The following is a 19,519-nucleotide window of genomic DNA, read 5'->3' as shown; positions in this document are numbered from 1 at the left end:
CTTGGGGTTTGTTTATTATGCCATCCAAATATAAGTGCTTTAATGATACCCAAGTGCTTTTTATTCTCTCTCTAAACCAGTTGACTCAGAAGCTTGGGTCCCCAGATTCTTGGACTAAAATTCCCAGAAGTCTTCACCTGACCAGGATTTCTGTATAGTCCAAGAACATCTGGGGACACAGGTTTGGGGAAGCCCTGATCTAAACAAACCATAGAAAGGAACTTGTTTTCCATTTAAAAAAGCATAGAAAAAGAATCCATGTCTTGTTTCTCTTGATTGTTGGGAGAGAAAAAAGCACTTGTGTTCAGATAACATGAAGAACACGCTAAGAAGATCACTATGGACTGACACAGTGTTCATTAGCACAATGCTCATATTTAACAAGCTATGGTTCCCATGGGATCTTTGGTTTGCTGTGCAATCCAAAGCTTTACACATCTACCCTTAGGAAAAAAAAATAAAACAGAGTCAATGAAAGAGAAAGCAAAATCCCCCTATTACTTACTTGGAGAGTAGCCAAGACAAGTTGCCATGATGTACCAAGAACACCTCCATGGCAATGAGCCAAGCTAAGCAATGTTCTCATGCACTGTATATTCTTAGAAGTAAGCTAGGAGAACATTTTAAAACAGTAATTAGTTTGCAGTAGGAAGAGTTATCCTTTAAAACATTTTGAGCTTTAGCAATGTTAATAATAATTACAATGGCCAGAGTCCTATTATTGATGCTCGCTGGTGCATCTAAAATAGAATAAACTGCTGCGGCAAATTGCCATTAGTAAAGAAGTCGGTGTTGGTATTTCTTGTCACATGCTGTACCATGCAAATAGTGTGCAAGAAAGAATACAAACCTCAACTTAACTAATTTGCCTCAATATATGCCATCTGACTTCTGCCAGCAACGGCAAATAATAGGGTTCTGGTCAATGGCAGAAAAAAGTCCTGTAATACATACTTTAGTATACTTCAAATAAAAATGTGGGAGAAAAGGCATCCCCAAGATACACACACACAATATGAAAAAATAGGGCTATTTTAAGTTTGTGGAAGAAAGAGATGTACAGTGGTGCCTCGCTTAATGGCGATAATCCGTTCCAGGAAAATCGCCGTTAAGCGAAAACATCATAAAGCGGAAAAAAAATTGAAATGCATTGAAACCCCTTCAATGCGTTCCAGTGGGGTCAAAACTCACAGTGCAGCGAAGATCCTCCATAGGGCAGCCATTTGCGCTGCCTGTCTTGCGAGGAATCAGTCCCAGAAAACAGCGGGGAGCCATTTTGTTTACCCAGCGGCCATTTTGAAACCGCCGACCAGCTGTTTTAAAATCGTCGTTTTGCGAAGAATCAGTTCCCGAAGCAGGGAACCGATCATTGCAAAGCGAAAAAAAAACCATTTAGACCATCGTTTTGCGATCGCAATTGCGATCGCAAAAAGATCACCGTAATGTGGTTTCGTCGTAATGCGGGGCAATCGTAAAGCGAGGCACGACTGTACACAAGTGAAAGTATAGCCTTTTTTTGGATAAATAACCTCATACTATATGATAACAGAATATTTTACAAGTTTTAAAATTTATGTGGCAAGCAACCATGATTCTGTGAGATAGTACTAGGTTTTGTTCTTATGCATAAGGAGAAAAGCTTGTATTGGTAGTTGCTTCTTTCTTGACGAGACAGTAAATCCACTGCTTTGAAAAACGAATAACCAGAAAGCCATTCCTCAATATGCCCCACTGAGAGAAAATATCCTTAAAATGTTTTATAGATGGCATTACACACCTGTAAGATTAGCAAAAATATCAGAGGGCAGCAGCAACATATGTTGGAAGTGTAAAAAGAATGCAGGAACCTATTATCATATGTGGTGGACATGCAAAAAGGTCAAAAATTATTGGACACAGGCATGGGATATAGCAAAAAAATTATCCAGCAGAAGCTAGATATAAAACCTGAAATGGCATTATTGAATGTCATATCAGGCATTAATGATAATAAATTGAAGCATTGTCTTATATATATACTCACAGCAGCTAGACTACTCTGGGCCCAAAAATGGAAAACTGAAGAGGTTCCAATGACAGAAGAGTTACTAAAGAAGCTATGGGGCATAGCAGAACTGGACACCCTATCAGAAGCACTACGGGAACAACCAAGAGACTATGTAAAACAAAGCTGGGAACTAATATATTCTTGGGCCCAGAAGAAGACAGGAGTGTAGGGCAAAGTTTATGATGTATGGATACTCACTTAGTACATACTGGAAATGAAATTGGGGGAGCAGATAGGTTAACGAAGCTGGAGTCCCGGACTCCAAAGGGGGGTGGGGTCAGTTTTAGGGGTTAGTTTCTTTTTTCTCTCTCTCTCTTTTTTGTTTTCTTGTCAAATTTTAAAATAAATAAATAAATTAAAAAAATATGCCCCACTGAATTCAGTAGATATGGAACTTCTGGCTTTTGTAAATTTTGTGTTATTCAATTTATAAAGAGGAAATAACATTTATATTGCACTTTTTCTGAGGTGCTGTTAATATGACTTTTAGCGTAAGATTAAAATATAGTTTCATCTGCACACAAGATACTAAACAAACTTTGTTCACCTCAGTGGAATTATGTCTAAATCAAAAACGTTTTCACAATTAAGAAATCATGTTTATATTTCCAACTAGCAAATTAAAACACATATAGTCTTATTTTAATACCTACAAACACACTGTGTATCTATCAGAAAGGCTCTTTTTATTATTATATTTGCCATGTCTCATTAACAGTAAAACTATCTTCAAAGATTTTGGGGCAAAGAAATAAACCTCATCAATTTAGTTTAAAAAATAACAGCAATGTTATATGGCATAACTAAAATTTAAGAACAAGGATCCCACTTCCTGTCTTACTAATACTCAGATCACAACATTCATAGTAACAAATGTAATGACAGCAGATTTATAGTAAATTTTCAAACTTAGACTATAAAGTATTGTGTTATGATATGAAGTTATTCATCAGAAAGAAGCCCAAAAGAAAGCTCATACAATGAAGAATCATGACTATTACAGCAGTATGCAATATATTACTTCAAAATAACTTTCTATTTCACCAGCAAAACTGCTATTACAAACAATGAAATCTCATGATCCATATCAGCATAAGGCAAAACAGAAACAGTGATCCTCTCTCACAGAGTGCTTCTTTCTGATAACCTTAAAAGGAAACACCACTACAAGGCTCCTAATTCAGTGCTGTGTTGATAAGACAATATGAGTTTTATGGAAGACCTTCCTGTTTTCCCCCAGACAGTAATCAGTCAGAACAACAAAGTAACTCAACAATGAAAGCCCTAGACTGTCACTCTGGCTGCCAATTACTCATTCAAAATGTCTGCTAGGACGACACTTTAAAATCTGAGTATGCAGAAGGAACACCCATTCTTTGCCTTTCATGAGTACCCAACTCGCTTGGAAGAGTTAAATTATATTAATTAAACTATAAATTGTTCAGAGAGATGTCTGAGTCAGTATACAAGCAGCACACATTGCTTCCCCCCCCCCTTTGTTTTTCATGTTTTTGAACTCCAACCAATTCTCCAGAACTCCCTTGGCAAAATTTTGGGAGTTCTAGCCCATAAGCAAAAATCCACAGACTCTCAAGATTTCATCCACATACATAATGGCTTACTTTCAACATTGCATCAGCTTCTCTTGGTCTTTGCTCCCTGTTATTAATTTTAAAAATAACCCTTTTATAAAGCCTAATGGGTGGTAAGACTACAATTCCCAGAATTCTCTGCACCCAGGTCAACCACTCCCAGGGTCATGTGACAGACCAGTAGGGGCCAGCCCCTTCGAACAGAAGCTTTTATAGCAACTAATAATGATAATGACTGCAGGAAATTGGGAACAAAAGAAATACTATGTAAACTATTTACAACTAGCCTTAATAAGGAATGAGGCTGTTTTCCATTTTGTCAGTGCTACCTATGGATTTATAGTATTAGACATTATTTAATTATGAAAATACTAATCAGATCTAGGAAAAGTAACAGCAAAATAGAAAAAGGATATTTACAAATTTTATTTTACCATTACTGTTCCCTGTGGTTGGAGAGCTAGTGGTTGTCCCACTGCTACAACTTGTTGATGAGACTCACTTGAGGGACTGATCATCTGAATATTCTGCCCCTGGATGGAATATGCTAGAAAAAAAAAGAGTCCTTATATTCCAACATGAATAAATAGCATATAAAATTGCACATAGAGAAGCTTTCATTTGTAGCTACTACTTATATAGATAACTGACACGGAGCTATGGCCAGTTTTTGTAATATCAAACTGGATATCATGAGGAGCACCATGAGGCAGCCCACAATCCTTCATTTACGCTGCAACAGGACACTGATAATCAGAAATTAAAAACGATGGCAAGAGTCCAATTAAAAACTTACTTGGTTTAAGTCCAAGAGTGCACATTTCGGCAGCAAATTTTATCCAATTAAACGTTGCCATTAGCATTTCTCTCTGCATACCATGACTAGTGTGCAAAGTGAAATACAACTCCAATTTCATAACTATCAGCAATTCACTACTGATATTTATGCTGCTGGGTTTATGCTAGCAGTTGTAAGTAACAGGATTCTGGCCTTTATTTATTCATTCACATCAGAATCCAAAAGGTATTTTTTTAAAAATACACACTACTATTTTGTGATGACAACAACAATGCTAAATCATTACAGTCTTGTGGGCAACCACAGTAAGAAAATGTCTTTAATACTTTCATAAAAACTGTATGAGGTCTCTAAACAGCAATCCTGCACTTTTGCTCCTGCATCACACTGTCTCTATAGGATTTATTTTTACGTTGATAAGACACAGCTGGATATAACAATACAAGATACAATAAAATAAAAGAGGAAAGAAATTGAGGTGCTCCACCAAACTATTTTGAAAGACTGTTTCATAAATAGAGTTAAGTTCACACTGAGGATCTGTTGCTGATAAACCTTATGCCATACCTACAATTTATTGAACTTCCCAAACTATTGGTTTATAATAAGAACAGAGACATGAGGCTTTATGAGGGATGAAAATTGGTAAGTTGCACGGGCTGTTAATGGAGCTCTGCATGTTAACAAGAAACAATCTCACATTCAGGATCAATATGGATAAGAAGATCTGATAAGTTCATAGCACTATACACTATTCTGCACTCACTTATGTATCAAATTTACATATGTATCTGGAAAAAAAGTTCCATTATTTTTATAGCTGCTTATTAGTCATTTTTATGCTTAAAAGACAAAAAATAAGATTAAATAATATCCTTACATTTACTAGAAAGAACAGCAGTGGTAGTATTTAACACAGTTAGGGCATAATGTGGTGGCAACGAGCCTTTGCAAATTGCAGTAATAAAGGCATCTCTTGATGTTACGAGACCTAATTTTCCACACAAAGCAGCCATGGTCAGCTCTGCTTTTAAAATATTTTCTGTGGCAGCTTCATCAGTGCTGAAACAATACAAAGAAATAATTATTATAATCTACAAATATTAGAAGCAAATGGCAACAAACAAAAAACATACGTGCACTTAAAGCTGGAAACGAAGCTACAAAAACAAAGATTAAAAATGGTTAGTACATTGATTTGTCGGAAAAAAACTCAAAAGTTAGAATGGGACAATACCTTTAGGAGGACAAATTAAAATATCATAATACAGATAAAAATACTGAATACTATAGTATCTATAGTATACTATGTATCTAACATTAGACAGTTACATGCACAAGAGGAATCATGTAACTTGTCATGGCTAACTGATAAAGCACTGGGCGCATTCTGGGAATATAATAAGTATGACTAATCCCATAATCAATGTGAGATGAGAATGCTTTCAATTAGCAATGGCAGCTTCTGCAATTCCTCTTAAAAACACATAAATATTGAAGAGGATTCTAGTCAATGTAACTTAAGAGTTACAAATCTTTGTGACATTAGTTGTGCTGTCATTTGTTGCTATACTGAAAAGTTTCATGTAGTCATATTTATATCTGTAGCATTTTAAAATTCACTGACCAGAATACTATTTGGGATGTACACCATTGTCAATGTAATCACAATGGTGAACTGCTGCTAATTAACAAGTTGCTGCTTGCATTCCAGGTCACATGCTGGTTGAGCAACTTGAGAAACAACTAGGAATGTGTGTGACAACTGATTAACTAGCAGCAATTCATCACTGTGATTTATGCAGTTATGTCCACAAAGATCACCAATAAGATTCACTTAATAAAAACATTTCTCCATAAAGACAGGAGAACAGATTTGTACTAGGCTTCTTGTTATCTGGTTAAACTACTTTTGAATAATACCCAATCATTTATACACATACACTCTCTCTCTTCCCCATAACAATGTCTTCTCTTAATCTTAGGTGGTGTGCTACTTCAATCATAGCATAGTTGGTTTTATAAGATCTAATCTTACATGTTAGAACGCAATCTCTGAAGAATTAAACAACTATACATTATATACAGATTGAATACCTTGCATCTAGGAGTAAAGACAATGCAGCAAGGAGACCACACCAGCACGCATTCACCATTTCTTCCCAAACAGCTCTGCTAACTTGGAGAAAAGAAGTTGATAGGTTATGAAATAATATTCAGGAATTAAAATATAGCAGATTCACTTACTGGTGCTTAATAACATATTGTAAAAAGATATCAAAGTTTGAATTTCACATTGATTGTCAGCCAAATGACATATAATCTCACTGCATTCAACAAGTAGTTTAAGTTGGGATCAGAAAATTAAGATTTGCTTTATACATTGCAGAAAGAATGGTAGAAAGAAGAGTTACCCAGTTAAAGATCAGAATTTCTGAATCTGCTCTTTCTGATGTGAACAGCAATGGGAGTGTGACAAATTGTCTAAATAGGTATTAGTATTTTTTTTAAAAAAAACACTAACAATAATCAAATGAACATTTGGTCATATAATCATGTAAGATGATTACAAAAACAAAAAGATACAGCAACAAAGCAAACCTCTATCTTTAAGCATTAGTAAAGGAAGCAGTGAAAATAAATAACATTCACTTCAAAGGCTTCAAGTATATATGCACTTTAAGGAAAAAAGTGGAGGGGCAAAAGAGTTCACACAAAGATAGAAATATCTGTACGCAACCTTATATTTTATTCCTGTTATCAACCCTTACTGTGTCTCAGGCATCATCACATACCTGTTTCTTTGTTAGTCTCATCAGATGCTGAATGAAAATCTTGCTGATCTGAAGACTGTGTCCGTGAAGACTGTGCATCAGTTGTTGCAACCTGGCAATCTGTTTCAATCTGTCCTAATTCTTCTTCAATCATATTAGTCATGCCACGGACAAGATCCAATAGACAGTGAAATGCTACTGACATTGCATAGCCTTCAGGAATTGTAGGTGGCTCCACTTTGTCCAACATTTCTAGACTAAGAAATGAAAAAAAATGAAAGTAGAAGAAATGCCAAGTACTCATTGTGTATCTGTGGAAATGTACTGACTTTATTTGCTGTGCTGCCAAAGAGCACAAGAGAAACTGAAACTCGAAAAAGAATAATATAAATTAATTCTCAAGAAGAACTGGAATACAGTACTGCAGTAAACTGGAAGTTAACAAATAGAACTGGAATACTGCAGTAAACTGAAAGTTAACAAAATGACTGGAAGCAAATTATCTGGTAATTTTTAACAAGCTGGAAGATGGAGGGAGATGGAAATTTCCTAAACTGACCACATCAAATCAGCCAGTATTATTGCTTAGTCCACCAGTACACCTAACATTATATCTGCATCAATCATTCCATGAGATCATTGGAATAAGGGATCACATAAGCTCTATTAAGGAATGTGCATCAAGCAATATTCACCTCACACTCAGGAATCATACTCCAATCCTGCCCTAAGCATCACTTATATTGCCCTGGATGCACATAAAGAAATAAATCTGAACAAGAGCACTTCCATTTTCTGCAGGAAGAGCTCCTATGGATAGTATTCAGTTTCCTGTTGATACATCACCATCCATGCATCCAAGGCAAGAAAAGAGATACAAGAGGGCTGGATGATGGTATTCCTACTAAATGCATTGTGGATATTCCCTAATGTGAATGCATGAAAGGACCTCACTTGATGGCCTCACTTCCACAAGTCACTTTTATAGAGTTTTTTCTTTGAGGACTTTGGTAGAAAATTTTCAAATTTACTACCATTGTCTTATAAATGCTAAGTGACAAGGGAAGTTTTCTTTGGTTTTGCTTTTCTAGACATTGGAACATTCTCCCACAGAAGGCCATGCTTTGTTGTCGTTCCGCAAGCAGGCAAAGACCTTTCTCTAAGGAAAGCTTTCCCTCATAAATGGCTACATGAGTGCATTTTTTTAGATGGATTGTGATGCGTTAGTGCTCTGACTGGGTCTTTACCGTAGTACTACTTGTGTTTACCATCTCTCACAGTGGTACTTGTCTGCTCCTTTTTAATATTTGTATACTTATTGTTTCAGCTTTAATACTGTCTTTTAATAATGTAAGCTTCCTCTTTATACTCATTGTTCTTAGCTTTACATATTGTCTTTTAATGAGGTAAACCATAATTGTACAGTGGTGCCTCGCTTAACGATGATAATTGGTTCCCAAAAAATCGCTGTTAACCGATTTCATCGCTAAGCGAAACACGGTTTCCCATAGAAATGCACTGAAAATTGGATAATCCATTCCAATGGGAACGGATTGCCGTCCTTAAGCGAAAATCGCCATAGGAAACATCACTAAGTGAAACACAGTTCCCCAACTGAAATGCATTGAAACCTATTCAATGCATCTCAATGGGGGGAAAAATTACAACAAATTTAAAAAGAGTCGGAACAAAGTCAAATTAGTTTAACAAAGGGTTTATTAAGTGCACTTATGATTTCAAGCATTCTAAACATTTTTAAACATTTTTAAACATTTTAAAAAAGCCAACATGAGGCTGTCAAAACCATCGTTAAGCAAAACAGGGGGACCCAAACTGTCATTGCTATGCGAAGCATGGTCCCAAACATCGCTATGCGAAAATCGCCCATAGGAAACATCGTTATATGGACCGCAAGATCGCTCCGAAAAAGTCATCACTAAGCGATTTCATTGTTAAACGAAGCAATCGCAAAGCGAGGCGCCACTGTATATTCATTGTTTTCAGCTTTAAATACTGTCTTTCAATGTTGTAAGCTGTCTTGGGTCCTTTTTAAGGAGAAAGGTGGGGTAAAAATATTTTTTATAATTAAATAAATAATAAAGAAACATAGTCTAATTACAACCTTCTGCAAGACTCAAGATAGAGACGAGCAATTCAAATAAGTAAAATTTATTTTTAAAGGGGTACCTGAAACAGAATCAGTGTAAATTTTTGTTGCCATAAGCTTTCCTTGAAAAAAACTTGGTCTGATTCTGAACTGATGTATTTTTGGTGCAACAAGGAAACGACTCTGAGACATGTAAGTGAAGCACTAGAAGAAGTTTCTGTCAACATCAATGGACGCAACTAGCCACCCAAATTAACCATTAGTATAATAATCACTTCATGTTAATCACCAGCCATTGGACTGAATATAACTTCTTATTTTTGCATTACATTTATTTTTAAAGAAAGAAATAGAAATAATAACCACCCTACCAGAATTCTAATATCATCAAAGAAAAACTGGAAATGAAGAGAAAGGAAATGGATTATCATATTCCCATCCACAAACAATATGATATTGGAAATTAATGTTTCTTAAGAGTTTAGAAATAATTATTTTACTTACTAAGTAGCTTTAGCACTGCCCTGTGCAGATATACTGAGGATAGGTATCCAGGTACCTCTATATTCAAAAGCAGGTAGTACAGTCACACCTCCACCCATTCCTAGCATTCCTGGAGCAGTTTGTGCTGAGGCTGTACCAACTGGCACACTGCCTCCTGTACATAGAATCAATTAGGAAGGGGGGAAAAAAAACCAAAGTGTGTATCAATTTCTAGAGAAAAAACAAACTATAGCACAACAATTTTTAGTCAAGCAGAATATATCTCTTATAGCATCATAAAATAACAAGCCTATGATGAAGGCTCTTTAAACGACTTATTTCTATCTATTCTGACCCCTCTGCCCCATCCCATCTGATTTATCTACTCCAGCACATCTCTCTTTGGCTTGAAGCATGGTTATGCAAATGAGCAGATCTGTGGGCTGCATGTACCCAGTTTTGCTTCTAAACCAGAACTGACTAGTTCGGGGCAAAAAGAACACCATTGACCCTGGATTCATGCCTTGAGAATAACTAACCAATTTGAGCCACTTTTTCTCCCTGGGGCATGTTCTGGTTACCTGACAATATATATTCCTATCTCTGGTATAAAAGGGCTTGTTAACATCAGTAACTCTGCTTCACAAAATGAAAGATATGAAGAGCTCAGGAATTTCAAACAGCAGCAAATTACATCTCCAAGAGACCTCCAATGCTAAAACATGTTAATTTTTTGACAGTTTCCAGCTCTTCTTTCAGTGCTGAGTATAGCCTCTTTCTAGTTTCTTCTAAAAGATTTCACTTTTATCAACATTTATTATGTATTTATGTATTTATGTATTTATTTATTTATTTATTTATTTGATTTATACCCCACCCATCTGGTCTAAAAGACCACTCTAGGCGGCAACATGAATTGGTAATTTCCTAGCATAATGATCCCTGAAGAATATAGTCCGAAAATAGGTGAACAATAAAGGAAAGAGTAAATCTGTTAGTCTCACAAAAGGTGGCCTATAAATAGTGTTTCTCTGAAAATAAGACAGGGTCTTATATTAATTTTTGCTCCAAAAAAACACATTAAGGCTTATTTTCAGAGGATGTTTTATTTTACAGTCATGTCAGCTTCTTCTGGTTGCTGCACAATGCTGCACAATGGTGAAGGGTGGGGTTTCACTTAACTGGAACTTATTTTTGGGGTAGGGCTTATATTATGAACATCCTTAAAAATCATGCTAGGGCTTATATTCAGGTTAGGTCTTATTTTCAGGGAAACGGTATGAACAGAAATAAGTTGTTGGAACAGGACTGGCTTTGCAGTAAAATATTGGGAAACGATGAAAAACAACATGAATATACAATTTTACCTGTTTGGTTTGTTGTAGCGGAAGTATTCCCTGTGTTTGGTACAAGAAATAATGATTGAATAAATGACCCCAGAGCATTCACTATGTCACGGAATACCTTAGTAGAATGCTGCTTCATATCATAAGACTGGCAAAAAGACCTGTTACAAATTTAAATAATAAAAACATTATTTCTATGTACAAAAATCTTTAGTGAATCAGTCGATATATTTTATGACAATTATGGAATGATCTATCTTATACTGAGTGAAAAGTTGATGTTAGATCCAGCAAGACTTCACACTCAACAAAAAAATTAACATTTAAGAACTTCCATTATATTTTATTTGATGTATTACTTGATATACATTCATTACCTTAAGAGCTGTGGTTGCACACAAAGTCTATGTATAGATTCTACTGCAACCGCTCTTAGCCACTGAGGTTTGTCTGCATCAAGAAATTTCACAAGCAAAGACAGGAAGATTTCACATTCGGTTACCTAAATAAAAATAATATATGAATTAAAAGAAAATGAGGACATCATTTAACACAGAATTTTTCCAATGATCAAATGGATGACATTCTGAAAAAGAGCTATTTAGCCTGCAATCCTATTGCCAGTATCCTTAATTTCAGCAGCGACATACAGATTTCCTCTGTTTGTGTTATCTACTAACAGACTCCCCCTTCACAGATTGCTGCCTTGTTGTAGCGAATGGGCTTGAGTAATTCAGAGAAGCTATGGGCTATGCCATGCAGGGATACCCAACACGGACAGATCATAGTGGAGAGTTCTGACTAAACGCAATCCACCTGGAGCAGGAACAGGCAAGCCGGAGCAGGAACAGTACCTTTGCTAAGAAAACTCCATGAACAGAAACAAAAGGCTAAAAGATATGACGCTGGAAGATGAGCCCCTCAGATCGGAAGGCGTTCAACATGCTACTGAGGAAGAGTAGAGGACAAGGACAAGTAGCTCCAGAGCTAATGAAGTGGTTGGGCCAAAGCCGAAAGGACGCTCAGCTGGGGACGCACCTGGAAGTGAAAGGAAACTCTGATGCTGCAAAGAAAAATACTGCATAGGAACCTGGAATGTAAGATCTATGAACCTTGATAAGCGGGATGTGGTCAAACAGGAGATGGCAAGAATAAACACTGACATCCTGGGTGTCAGTGAACTAAAATGGATGGGAATGGGTGAATTCAATTCAGACAATTATCATATCTACTACTGTGGGCAAGAAACGTGTAGAAGAAATGGAGTAGCCATCATAGTCAACAAAAGAGTGGGAAAAGCTGTACAGGGATACAATCTCAAAAATGATAGAATGATTTCAACACGAATCCAAGGCACACCTTTCAACATCACAGCCATCTAAGTTTATGCACCAACCACCAACGCAGACTTCTAAAGAATAGCAAGGAGAGACAAGAGGGCCTTCTTAAATGAACAGTGCAAAGAAATAGAGGAAAATAACAGAAAGGGAAAAACCAGAGTTTTGTTCAAGAAAATCAGAGATGTTAAAGGAACCTTTTGTGCAAAGATGGACATGATAAAGGACAAAAATGGCAGGGACCTCACAGAAGCAGAAGACATCAAGAAGAGGTGGCAAGGACACACAGAGGAATTATACCAGAAAGATCTGAATATCCCAGACAACCCAGATACTGTGGTTGCTGACCTGGAGCCAGACATCCTGGAGAATGAAGTCAAGTGGGCCTTAGAAAGTATGGCTAACAACAAGGCCAGTGGAGGTGATGGGATTCCAGTCGAACTATTTAAAATCTTAAAAAACAATGCTATTAAGGTGCTACGCTCAATATGCCAGCAAGTTTGGAAAACTCAGCAGTGGCCAGAGGCTTGGAAAAGAACAGTCTACATCCCAATCCCAAAGAAGGGTAGTGCCAAAGAATGCTCCAACTACCATACAACTGCACTCATTTCACAGTCTAGCAAGGTTCTGCTCAAAATCATACAAGGTAGGCTTCAGCAGTATGTGGACCTGGATTTCAAAGGGGCAGAGGAACTAGAGACCAAATTGCTAACATGCACTGGATTATGGAGAAAGCCAGAGAGTTCCAGAAAAACATCTACTTCTGCTTTATTGACACAAAAGCCTTTGACTGTGTGGACCACAGCAAACTATGGCAAGTCCTTAAAGAAATGAGAGAGCCTGAACACCTTATCTATCTCCCTGAGAAATCTATATGTGGGACAGGAAGTAACAGTAAGAACTGGATATGGAACAACTGATTGTTTCAAAATTGGGAAAGGTATACGACAAGGCTGTATATTGTCTCCCTGCTTATTTAATATATATGCAGAATACATCATACATCATTCATCCAGGACTGGATGAATGATGTATGAATCCCAAGCCAGAATTAAGATTGCTGGAAGAAATATCAACAACCTCTGATAGGCAGATGATACCACTCTGATGGCTGAAAGTGAGGAGGAATTAAAGAACCTCTTAATGAGGGTGAAAGAGGAGAGCACCAAAATGGTCTGAAGCTCAACATCAAAAGAAGAAGAAGAAGAAGAAGAAGAAGAAGAAGAAGAAGAAGAAGATGATGATGATGATGATGATGATCATGGCCACTGGTCCCATCACATCCTGGCAAATAGAAGGAGAAGATATGGAGGCAGTGACAAATTTTACTTTCTTGGGCTCCATGATTAATGCAGATGGAGACAGCAGCCACAAAATTAAAGGACGTCTGCTTCTTGGGAGGAAAGCAATGAGAAACCTAGACAGCATCTTAAAAAGCAGAGACATCATCTTGCTGGCAAAGGTCCGCATAGTCAAAGCTATGGTTTTTCCAGTAGAGATGTATGGAAGTGAGAGCCTGACCATAAAGATGGCTGACTGCCGAAGAATTGATGCTTTTGAACTGTGGTGCTAGAGGAGACTCTTGAGAGTTCCCTGGACTGCAAAGAGAACAAAATTATCCGTTCTGAAGGAAATCAGCCCTGAGTGCTCACTGGAAGGACAGATGCTGAAGCTGAGGCTCCAATACTTTGGCCATCTCATGAGAAGACTTTCTGGAAAAGACCCTGATGTTGGGAAAGTGTGAAGGCAAGAGGAGAAGGGGAGGACAGAGGATGAGATGATTGGACAGTGTCATCGAAGCTACTAACATGAATTTGACCAAACTCCGGGAGGCAGTGGAAGACCGGAGGGCCTGGCATGCTCTGGTCCATGGGGTCACAAAGAGTCAGACATGACTTAACAACTAAACAACAGCAACAAACAGTCTCATATAGGTTTCCAAGAGAAGTCAAAATAATCTTACAAGAAACTGTAACAGTACCATGCTATTCTTGAATTCGTAACAATCTGTACATTACATAACAAGAAACAAAACATACTGATTGTTAAACCAAATCATTCAAGAAACATACATGGCAGAATTAATAAAAATAGAGAAGAGCATATTGGCTACATGACCCTGTAGAATGGTTTTGATGCAACACAGATTCACTATTTAGAACTGCTGCATCCAAAGTCAAAACAGCTCCGATAATATCCAAGCTTTGATAGAAGAGGAATAACAAGAAACATGCAAACATATTATCAGTATGTATGACACTTTATAGGACGCAAGAGGCCAACCTTTGCTCCATGAAGTCACAATCTGACTTACAAGAAGATTTAAAAATTCAATTTCCCCCCCAAGAGCTCCAGAGAAATTTTGAGGGCAGTTTTGAAGGTAGTAAGAGAGGTAGACTTACAAAAAATGTTAAGCAGTTTCTGAGATTAAGAGTATTGCATACTCTTTAGGATGTGATATTTTATTTAGTCCTTGCGGTTTTGTCCTGTTACCTGGTGAGGTCTAATATCCACTTAAGCTTAAATAAGGCACACTGAGCTAAATTAGACTTTCTTCAGAGTAGGCAGGCATAAACTGTCACTTTCAATATTTAGAATACAAGCTGTGTAAATGCCATATTTTGCTGTATAAGAGATTTAAAATATATATTTTCCATAATAATAGTATAACTTACCAGCAAGCTATAAAACTGCTTGATCAAAACAGAAACAACCCTCAAAAGGCGCATGCAGATAGGAAAATAAGGCTTTTCCACGGGTGCTGGTGAAGATGAAGTACTAGAACCTTGTCTGAATTTGATGTTTGGTGAGAAGAGCTTTATGACAAGTGGACAAACTCTTTCTTTAAGGAGGAAACTGAACTCTTGATGCTGGAAAAGTTAAAAATTCAATATTAAGAATGCTACTGTGTTTCCCCGAAAATAAGACAGGGTACTATATTAATTTTTGCTCCAAAAACACATTAAGGCTTATTTTCAGGGGATGTTTTATTTTTTTCATGTACAACAATCTACATTTATTCAAATACAGTCATGTCATCTTCATCGGGTTGCTGCACAATGGTGGAGGGTGTGGTTTCACTTAACTGGGGCTTATTTTTGGGGCAGGGCTTATATTACAAGCATCCTGAAAAATCATACTAGGGCTTATTTTCAGGTTAGGTCTTATTTTCAGGAAAACAGGGTACAGTATTATCTTTTACAGCTGTTTGTTAATTTAGCCATAAAATTTAGCCATCTGTGCAATATTTTGCAGATCACAGAACTGGCAGTCAATGATTTGGGACTGTTCTTGATTGTCTAAATTCATATCTCTCTTCACTTCTCACTGCTCCATCCTATTAGTTTCTAATTGTATCTAATTTACTAATTTAAATTACTAATTTGCCAGTACATCAACTGGCAAAACTTAATTCCAACTTTCTACTTGCACTGCTGTTCCTAACCTTTGTTGTTGTCTGACAGCAATTCTTTTATGGTACATTAACATTTTTCTCTCTTTATTGCATGTTTATGTACATATTTGTGGGGGGGCATGCCTGTGCATATATGCAACTGTGCATTTATCTGTACTCTTCCAGGAACCATATTTGTTTTCTTCCACATTTAATCTGATTGAGTTGTGTGTTGAATTCATACTGTGAATTAGCAAGCAACATTATTATTTTTATCACTTATTTCATGAATTTGTGTGAGCAAAGTACTACACTTCACTTCCAAACTACTGTTAGAAATTATTTTTATATACATCATTTACAGTGTAAATTCAATAGCTACTACTTTATTACCATTATATCTGATCATCAGATTAACTTCTTCAATCATGAGTTACCTCTGCAGCAGGAATAGAAACAAGAATGGTACCCACAGGTCCAAGGGAAGCTAATTACTTTGCCTCTTCCACAGTGATTGTGAGAATGAGCCTGCTCCCAATGTCAGGGGCAGGCAGCACTGTATTTCATTACACTTACTTAGCTGCTTGTGGCTTTGCACTCTCCCACCTGCCTTCATCTGGCACCTAAATGCCACTGCCTGTTCAGTACCCACCAAGCTGCCTTTATGTTAAACACTTCAACTCTGACCACCACATTTCCTTCTTATTGCACTATTCAATGCAGCAGTATGTTAAGTCTCAACTTTAAAGATGTTTTTAAGGGAAGCTTCTTAGAGAAGTTTATCACCTGCAAGGCCTAGGAAGGTGTCTTCAATATCACAGATAAGTGAGTGGAAAAAAATTGCATGAATGGGCAAGACCAGGCTCTCAAATGAATCTACGTAAGACTATTCTTTTAAAGCCAGCTTTGAAGGTGCCTAGTACGCAATCTCAAAATTTAGAACATTTACTCCTTCTTTAAACCTACCGTGTTTTCCCGAAAATAAGACAGGGTCTTATATTAAATTTTGCTCCAAAAAACACATTAGGGCTAATTTTCAGGGGATGTTTTATTTTACAGTCATGTCATCTTCTGGTTGCTGCACAATGTTGCAACAATTGTGGAGGGCGGAGTTTCACTTAACTGGGGTTTATTTTGGGGGTACGGCTTATATTATGAGCATCCTGAAAAATTATACTACGCCTTATATTCAGGTTAGGTCTTATTTTCAGGGAAACAGAGTATCTTGTATCCATATTTCCATCAGGAACAACCAAAACAGTTCTAGCTCTCTTGATTTTTAAATCCAAAGTCAAAGGCCTGCGTGCTCATGAACTGGATTTCCAATTTGGTTCAAATTCAGGCTCTGAACTAAAGTTTAACAAAAAGAACAACAATACTATGAGGTAAATCCAGATTTAGGCATAGTTAGAACACATTCCTTGAAAGCAATGGAACTTAAATTACTCATGAATAAAAATCCATTTATTTCTACTCTAGATATAACTCAACCAAGTGGTAACAGATATCATTATTTTTGCACACATTTTAAAGACTTTTAAAGGCATTCCCCATCTTCCTGTTTCATAAACAGCCTATATTGTGTTTCTAAAACCACTTATCTTGCTGCAAATTCAAAATAGGGACACACTCACTTGTAAAAATACTTGTGGAAAATCATTGAGGACTGATTCAAGTAGCTCCAGACCAAAAGTCCGGGTCATTTCTGTCATGCCTACAAGCCAGTAAGGAGCATCAGCATTAACCAGCTGACAAAGATCCTAAAAAAACAAACAAATCAAAAACCCATTATTTTGCATTTTTATTCACTTTAAATGAGCCAGGAAAGACTCTGAACTTCTATTCTATCGATATCTCCAACCTGAAAATGTTTTCTTACAAAGGTGTTTCCCCAGAGTTTAAACTTCTCATAATTTCAGGTTGGGAGATTTGAAAAGAATGATTTAACTGAATATTGTTGTTAATAAAGATACAGCATTATGCAGTTGGTAATTAAGTCAGTTAAGCAGTTGTTAATTAATTCATTTAGCAATGTTTTCGTCTCCTTTTCAGAATTTAGAGAAACTCTGATCAGTAGCTCATAACTATATATGTTATTTTGATAACAGACAGATCAATATCATTTGTCCTCACCTAGCCTTGTGCTTCACAATGCTTATATATGATTATTACTTTGTAATTCCTCCTTTTAGAAACAATGTAACCCATAAGAGAGGCAACTGCCCTACCTCAATCCTTCAAATTTCACAGACATCAGAAACGATTCTATGCCCCAGCAAATTCAAACAACAGCCAAGTGTTGGACACCACCTGGCCCAAGGAACGGCCACTAGCATCAGCCCTAACTAGTTCTTGGCTGGTGAAATTTTTGCACCTGACTTTACTAACAGTAAAAACCTTCAGAGAAGTGCCTGTGCATCAATGATAATCATACAGTGTGTACTAAGAAAAGAAGAGAGAAAGGAGAGGTCACAATAACAGTGAAGCAAATTTATGGATTGGATTGCCACTGCTCAACAATTTGGAGCCTTCTGTGTTTAGGGCAGAACATTCTACCCCAATCACGCTCTGTTTGTACTTCTGTTGCTCTCCCCCCACCTTCATCTTGTTAGTCAAGCTCCAATGATGCCGGGGAGTTGGGACACAAAAGTAACAACACATACAATTGGAACTGTAGAACACAACATACAACACAGCTATTGGAAGAATAAAGGCCACAATTTTATAGGTTACAGCTGCCCCTAGTCCTGACAGTAGCATAGAGGATGGATCATCATCAATTGACCTGCCTGCTGATGTTTACCAAGGTGACAGGAACTCAGAGTTAACCACTTGGATGTATGCCACAGTCTGGCCACACCTGCCACTGGGGAACAGAAAATGCATGGCTGACTCTGAGATGGGGCCGTGCATGGCTTTCCACACACATACCTTCACATACACACTAAAGGTGAGCTGGAGAGATGGTCAAGCCTCTGTTCAACCTCTTCCTGGATCCATCCTCATGCTTAAAAACTGCTCCAACAAAGTTGCAACAAAGATAATGAAGACCCCAGTGCCCAAAAATGGTTCAAAGTCAACATAAACCAAGGGAGGGCAGGTGGGAGACAGTTGGACCAGAATAGAGACTTCATCCCTCTGGTCTACCTACAAAGTTAAGCCTGCCCCTGGATGCCTCTATTGGCCAAGAGCCCTGAGCATGAGGAAAGCCTGCAAAAATAACAAGGGTCTCTGGGGAACAAACTCCAGCCCCATAATGGTGACTACCATGGCACCAGACTCTGTTGTTGCTGGCCAACAATCTCAACCACAGTTAAATGACTTTACACAATGGAATGATCCAGTCAAATCATAATTTGGTGTTAGCATGTTTCTGCATGCATTCCTCTCATCTTTTACAAAAGTTCCTCCTTACATGTCCAGTTTGGGTGACAGTATTATTGCATTTGTCGTCCAAAGAAGAACAAAAATTTGTGATTGCCCTGCAAACTTGGAAAGAAACTGAAGTCTGAGTCTGGATTTCAATCCTAGTTTTTAGAACTAGTGCATTTCTTAGTCTGCCAATTTATAAGAAATGACAGATCAAGAAGGAAGGAAATGCTGCAGGCCAGGACAGGAGTGGGAATGCATGAGCCCAATG

General features: G+C 37.3%; 1 protein-coding gene across 3 annotated transcripts in view; it reads right to left on the bottom strand.

Moving 5' to 3' along the window:
- Positions 1 to 19,519, bottom strand: part of MON2 (MON2 regulator of endosome-to-Golgi trafficking) — a 68,244-nt gene that overhangs the window by 29,766 nt on the left and 18,959 nt on the right. For 2 of the 3 annotated variants that reach the window (XM_020785994.3, XM_020785996.3), the window contains exons 7-16: positions 17,514 to 17,639; positions 15,161 to 15,355; positions 11,526 to 11,650; positions 11,170 to 11,309; positions 9,824 to 9,977; positions 7,234 to 7,469; positions 6,536 to 6,617; positions 5,319 to 5,500; positions 4,074 to 4,186; positions 506 to 610 (exon numbers count right to left, since the gene is read on the bottom strand). In XM_020785994.3, coding sequence (XP_020641653.3) covers positions 506 to 610; positions 4,074 to 4,186; positions 5,319 to 5,500; positions 6,536 to 6,617; positions 7,234 to 7,469; positions 9,824 to 9,977; positions 11,170 to 11,309; positions 11,526 to 11,650; positions 15,161 to 15,355; positions 17,514 to 17,639 — 1,458 coding nt within the window. The remainder of the gene's footprint in view (positions 1 to 505; positions 611 to 4,073; positions 4,187 to 5,318; positions 5,501 to 6,535; positions 6,618 to 7,233; positions 7,470 to 9,823; positions 9,978 to 11,169; positions 11,310 to 11,525; positions 11,651 to 15,160; positions 15,356 to 17,513; positions 17,640 to 19,519) is intronic. The other variant, XM_073000428.2, reaches the window with a different exon arrangement.

The sequence above is a fragment of the Pogona vitticeps genome, chromosome 5 (genome assembly GCF_051106095.1).
Source record: "Pogona vitticeps strain Pit_001003342236 chromosome 5, PviZW2.1, whole genome shotgun sequence".
NCBI classification, from domain to species: domain Eukaryota; kingdom Metazoa; phylum Chordata; class Lepidosauria; order Squamata; family Agamidae; genus Pogona; species Pogona vitticeps.
This window is presented reverse-complemented; position numbering and strand designations above follow the sequence as displayed.